General features: G+C 40.5%; 1 protein-coding gene across 3 annotated transcripts in view; it reads left to right on the forward strand.

Annotated features, from left to right (window-relative positions):
- Window positions 1-6613, forward strand: part of LOC106531064 (tripartite motif-containing protein 66) — a 7861-nt gene continuing 1248 nt past the window's right edge. Inside the window, exons 1-8 of one of the 3 annotated variants that reach the window (XM_014026827.1) lie at window positions 1-411; window positions 534-722; window positions 820-959; window positions 3165-3333; window positions 3416-3948; window positions 4052-4175; window positions 5137-5211; window positions 5482-5634. In XM_014026827.1, coding sequence (XP_013882281.1) covers window positions 552-722; window positions 820-959; window positions 3165-3333; window positions 3416-3948; window positions 4052-4175; window positions 5137-5211; window positions 5482-5634 — 1365 coding nt within the window. In that variant the 5' untranslated portion in view covers window positions 1-411; window positions 534-551. Of the gene's footprint in view, window positions 723-819; window positions 960-3164; window positions 3334-3415; window positions 3949-4051; window positions 4176-5136; window positions 5212-5481; window positions 5635-6613 lie in introns of all 3 variants that reach the window. The other 2 variants (XM_014026826.1, XM_014026825.1) reach the window with 2 other exon arrangements.

A 6613-nucleotide genomic window follows, 5' to 3' on the forward strand; every position in this document is an offset into this window, starting at 1 on the left:
TCTGGACTCTATAGCAGCATCTGATACATATCTGGTGGAAACGCTTGCTTGTTGTGATGTTTGGTGAACTGTAATGTCAAGGGGGCTGAAGCTGAACGAGCTCTCTACCAATCAGATCACTTCTGTCCCCCCTTGACACTGGACACATGGAACAGCGCCATCCCTCTCCTCCTCAGTTCACACTCACCTGAAGACACGTTCACCTGCATTTCTGAAGCTGACTTCTGGATTTTAGATCGTTTTCGTTCCCGTTCAGGTGACGTACTGCCGTGATTTGGTTCTGTTCTTATGAGATGCTAGTAATTTGTTAGTGTACAGGATTCTTTGTGACGTTATCTCTAATTTTTGATCAGAATATCAATTACACGTATCATAAATGTTCACTGGGGGGAGGTTCCTGCTGTGTCTTTGGTGGGTTTTTCTGTTTGTCTTGATTGAGCAGATTTGCTGGTAAACACAGCACACAGAGGATTTCAAAACAACAGCTTCTCCTGTATTTTCTCTGCTGTTCTTTTTTTTCTTTTAACCTCCAGAGGCCTGATCTCCAGGCAATGGCAGGATCGACTCACAGATGCCATGGTAACTTTCCACAAAGACGAGCTGCCCAGGTTCCACAGGGACTCGGGTGCAGAGTGCAGCTGGCTCAGGAGGAGGCCGTGTCACCAGAGACGGGTCAGAGTCTGGCAGCCGCAGCAGAGGAGGCGGCCCCCGCTGCAGGACACGTAACACTTTTTTAAACACAGATTTAAAAAAGAGGTTTTATTTGCAACGACTGCAGTGGTGACATTAATGCTGAGGTTTTATTTTAAACAAAAATAGATCTCTGGGTCTGGATTCTGTGAGCTGGGGAAAGAGCCAAGCCGGTCTTGCAACAGAAAATCTGGATCAACCTCTTCATCATCTGGGAAAGTGGACAGTCTCCCTGAAGAAAGTGTCAAATCTTTACTGAGCAGAATGAGGTAAAACACAGAAAGTAAAGTGTTAACATTTTGTAAATGTGCTAATGAGAAAAAACAACACAGATGTTTACATACAGGAGCGTGGAGCAGGAAGAGGAAACTTTAAACATACATATTTAAAAAGTTGTTAAACATCTGAGTGGCGCACTACCGCTACTAGTGGTGAGAAAGTGTATTGCACCTTATTCAAAATCAATACAATCCCACAGCCCTCTGAGGCCCAAAGGTAAAAGCTGTTGTTCTTTTGAGGCCCTCAAAGTGGCGCTCGCCATCAAACTTTATTTATAAATCACTTTAACATCAGCCACAGCTGAAACAAAATGCTGACCATTTGAAATAAGATAAAAAAATAGTGTCATACAATAATAAATTAAAACCTCAATCCAAAACACAATAAAACCATAGATTTAAACAAAAATCAGCATCAATACAATAAAAGGTTAGATAAGGAGAAATTGTGGCAGCAGCATCTAGCTGTGGCACTTTCAGCGCAGCTCAGAGGCATTTCCCACAGATTTATCACATTATTTCTGCTGAAATAACAGCAATAATGTGAAACTGATGTAAAGCTTTTAAAGAAGAAAACCTCTGAAGTTTTGAAGACTGGAGATGTTTTGTGACAGGAAAAGCTGCGAGCTAATAATGATTTGTCTGAGACGACTCACTCACACGTAAAAATACTCCACTCTTAAAAATTTAATAGCTATTCATGCAAACGCTATTGGTTATTGAAGGCTTGGCATTCCTTGAAGAAATGCAGACATGCTCCCTTTCATATACAGGTTTTAAAGATAATTTCATTAAAGTAAATTATAGCTATTTGGTAAATTACATTTTGTGCACTCGTCATTCAATTTTATGAGACCTCGAGAGATCTGCTCTAACCAAAGTATTTTAAAATACAAACAAATTTGAGCTCAATATCTGCTAATTTAATTGAGGTGTAGGATTTTGTTTTGGTTGCTTTGCTGTGATGGCCATCTGTAGATGATGAGTTTTATATCTAATGATTACTTTCTCAAAGTTTTATAAATTCGCCAAGTGGTTCATAAAATATTTTGCTAACAGACAAACAAGGTTGACTCTAAAACTTAAAAGTTTTAAGCAAAAAAATAATTGCATACAGTGGTACAGGGCTCAGCCTGTGTTGGAACTAGACAGCTACCAAACGTTTTAGCTCAGAAAACTGGCTTTGTTGCTTTGCTGTGGCAGCCATCTTGGACTGAGATGACTGAAAGTCATGCAGTGATTCTTCTACTGAAGTTTCACTAAAATCTATTGACTGTTCATGAGATATTTTGCTACCACTACAATACAGACACAGATACAAAATATTTTTTGTGTTCCACAATTTTTTTTACAGAAATATTTCAACATTCTTGTTGGAACTGACCCCGAGCTACACAGGAAATGCTACAGCTAGCAGCTGCTGTCTGTGCTAGCAAATAATCATAGAAATCTACTTCACACAAAAACGAAGGAAATGAGTGTTTGGTGGATTATTTCTTTCTTCTTGGTAATAAAACTTATACTATTGGAAAGCCCGTTAATGGTGCCACATTTGTAAGGAACATGCATTTGTGGGATGAGCAGTAGAGCTGAGTGTGTGGGTTGTGCACATGACAAAAATTGCCAAATCTTCTCTGTCAAACAGCTTATTTTGCTGTTGTCACTTGTTTTTCTGGTACCCCCAGGTGTTGCCAATCAGGTGCCTGTTTAAAAAAACAAACTTTTTTTTATTATAACAAACAGGATGTTGATGAAACAGAGTTTGTGCTGCATTTATAGCTATAGCCAGTAGGTGGCAGCAGAGAGCCAGTGTACTTATTACGCCGGTTGCTATGATGGAAATAAAAACGTTTGCCTTTAAAAACATCCACTGTAATATAAACAAACCTAAACCAAACCACATCTGTGGCTTTATTGGTTTAATGTTTGGCCTGTACTTAAATGGTCAAACTAAATCATAACAACATCAACTGTAGACGTTTGTAGTTGTTGGCTTTGCTTCGAATCGCCTCCAAACACGAAATCCATCATCAGAGCTCAGTTAAGTTGTCAAACTGTTTCTGTCTTCACAAACGCTGCTAATCAGATAACTTCAGCCGTTTCCCTCTGATCAGAAATGATCTCACTGATGTTTCTGACATGACTCACCGTGGACCTGCCGGGCTGAAACCATGTGGAATTGAATTGTTTTCACAGTGTTCACCCAGAGGCCCGGAGGATTCTGGGTGATTCTTTCGTTGCTGTGGTCAGTCTGGAGCGTCTGAACTTCCAGGCTGTGTCCTTATCTTGTTTACAGCCTGTAGTGTCTCTGGTGCGACTGCCCTGCCAAAAACAACAGGACGTGTCTTTGAACTGTCCTCAACAGGTACACAAACACACACAAGACTTTTCCTGAGACAAAAACATTTTGTTACACTTTTTATCTACGACTTCATCTCTGTTGGCAGATTGGATTCAGTCCGATTGAGGACGATATGTTGGAGATAAAAGAAGAAGGAACACCCACGTTCTGGACCAAGCCGTTCTGTCCTGAAGGCTCTTTGTTTGACGAACCAGAACAAGACTCAGGCTTTGACTGTGACTCTAACCCCGATCAGCCATACATCCTGTTTGACTCTGGATCAGACGACGAGAAAGGTGATCCGGAAACCTTTTACCTGGATCCAGACCCAGAGCAGGCTGTGGTGATGGAGCTGGATCTGGACACCGAAGTAGGTCAGGACCGTCGTCTGAAGCTGGAGGATGAGTCCGACCCTCAGTGTGAGGCGGCGGCGGCGGCTATTTTGGAGCGGGGCGAAGAGCGGACGTCGGATCTTTGCTGCTCAGTCAAACGGGAACCTGAAGATGTGAAATCTGAAGAGATGGAGAGTGAAGATTTTTGTGCCGTTTGTCTGAACGGAGGAGATCTGCTCTGCTGCGACCGCTGCCCAAAAGTCTTCCACCTGTCCTGTCATATACCTCGTCTCATCTGCTTCCCTTTGTAAGTACTGTCTGAACACAACACAGTGCAGCTTATGGTTCTTTGAAAAATACATTGAATTTGGGTGTTTTTATTTCTTTTCCATGATTTGCTTATAAACCAGAGGTGACTGGATGTGTACCATATGTAGATCAGACCAGGAACCTGCTCAAGCCTACGACTGTGAGAACATGCACCCCTGTGGGACGGTCAAAGTACCATACACTCTGTCCGACCTGGACCAGAGGGTGAGACTGTTTGAAAATCAGCAGTTTAAAGTACAACATTTACAACACTTTTATTGTTACAGTCTTGATCTCCTCTTTCTCTGGAGTCTAGTTGGTAGTGAATAAAGTCTGTGTCTGACTGAGCTGCAACTGTTGGCATTTAGTCGGAGATAAAATTGCAATAAATTTTTCACTTGAATGGGTTCACGACTTTAAAAGCTAAATTTTGATACATAAATCATTGTGAGTTCTTCCAGAGATTTGGCATGATTTGTCTCGTTAATCTCTGGAAAATGGGTCTGAATCCTGTTTTTATGTGTATTTAATAAGGATTTCTTGAAGTTTTTTGAAAAAAGAAACCTCAAACCACATTTGGATAATCTGATTTCTCAGCTGGTATTGAAAGCAGCTTTAGGGAAAGGAGTGAAAATCCAGGGCTCTTCTGCTCAAAATCATTGGTACTGCACAGATAAAAGCCTCAAAAACAATATTTAGAATGGCATTTCCTTAAAGGGACCCATAGATAAGGTATTTATTCATCGTATTTCGACAAAATGCAATTATTGCAACTTTTATTAATTTGTTTTGGTGTCCAACAGTCTGGTTTCATTATAGTTTGACAAACCTTCCCAAAGTTGTCCTGCATTTCATGCACTTTCTGAATCACAAAAATAGACAGAGGAGGGTTCCATAGACATATTTAAGAAAACAAGTGCTTCACAAGTTTTTCCTAAATTCCAGCGTTCTGAGAACAAGGTCCAGCGACTTGCAAAAAACAAAACAAAACAAAACAAAACAAAAAAAACTGAGAACAATTTTAACTGTTTTGAGACATTTTAGGAAACCCCTTTCACTATTTGTTGCCAAGAGTTGCAGCCCAGAGAGATAATGACTTACCAAAAATGTTTTTAAGGAATGAAATGAAAACTATTTTTTAATCTTATTGACTTCTCTGTGCACATCTTGACTTTTGTCTCTGCAGAGGTGTGAGAAGTTGACTCTGCTGTTGTACTGTCACACACTCAGCGCTCCGTTTCATGAACCTGTCAGCCCTCTGGTCAGTCCAACAGATTTACTTACGCTAATTTGCAGCTCTGTATTTTTAGGAAAACTTTTTGAAAAAGCACATTTTTGGAATAATAGTATGATTACAAAATACCACTCTGGGCAAATTTATTAAATTAAGAGTGAGTTAAAACTCTGGTTATGACTCTTTGATTTAAAAACCTACACAGGTTGGTTTGTGGATAAATTGTCCCTCCTCACATTCATAAGCTAACATGGTGTTAAAATCCCTCCGTTTGTTCCATTTGTGAATGTTCTCCAGGCCCGAAACTACTATCAGATCATCAAGAGGCCCATTGACTTGTCAGTTATTCAACGGAAACTGAACAAGAGCAACACTCTTCATTACTTCACAGCAGAGCAGTTTGTGGACGACATCTTGCTGATGTTCAGAAACTGTGCTACGTTTAACTATGTAAGTGTCTCAGAATAATGTTGAAATTAGCTAGTTCAAGTTTTATTTTATTTTTAATAGTTTTTTCATTTCTTTTAAATAACAAAAAAATTCTACAATAAAAAATACAAATCACAATTTCTAATATTTAACTGTACTGTGTAGCTCAAAGTTAGATTTCTGTGTTCATTTCTCCCGACGTCCTTCTGAGCCGACTTGACACACATCAGGAATATCTCCTAAAATTATATTTAGAGTGGTCATGATCAATGAAGTGTCCTTAAAATTGTCAGAAGAGCAAAATCAGTCCAAAAACTGACAGTTGTTTTTTCATGTGAACCCAGCATAAGCTGACTAAACACACAGGTTTGCCTTGAAATTCTACCTCCCATTTCACCTGAAACATGCAATGTTATCTCCCCAGTTGTCTTTCCGCCATAGTTAAGCATCTCTTCCTAGAGAAGATGTGTGTGTGTGTGTGTGTGTGTGTGGGGGGGGGGGTTGTTTCTGGTGACATTTGTGGGCAATTTTAAGACAAAACACCTACCTTTGGGGACAACCGGTACATCTGGGGACAAAAGTCGAGTCCCCATTTGGTTTAAATGCCATTGGTGGGTTGTGGGTTGGGTTTAGGACCAAGGTGTGAATTGAGTTTAGGTTAGTTTTAGGGTCAGGAAGGTACCTGTGAGGTTAGCCTTAGGGTTTGTGGTCAGGGTTAGGCTGTAGAAATGTAATGAAAGTCAATGGAATATCCCCAAATGGATAGCTGTGCAAACTTGTGTGTGTGTGTGTGTGTGTGTGTGTGTGTGTGTGTGTGTGAGAGAGAGAGAGAGAGAGAGAGTGTGTGTGTGTGAGAGAGAGAGAGAGAGAGAGAGAGTGTGTGGACGAGTTTTTCCTACAACATGGGGAAATTTTTCCCAAAAAAAGCAGCCTCGTGGGGACTGAAGTGAATTGTGGGGACCAATGCCCGGTCCCCATGGGTTCAAATGCAAGTTATGGG

This window comes from Austrofundulus limnaeus, unplaced genomic scaffold, assembly GCF_001266775.1.
Source record: "Austrofundulus limnaeus strain Quisiro unplaced genomic scaffold, Austrofundulus_limnaeus-1.0 Scaffold593, whole genome shotgun sequence".
In the NCBI taxonomy this organism is placed as follows: Eukaryota; Metazoa; Chordata; class Actinopteri; order Cyprinodontiformes; family Rivulidae; genus Austrofundulus; species Austrofundulus limnaeus.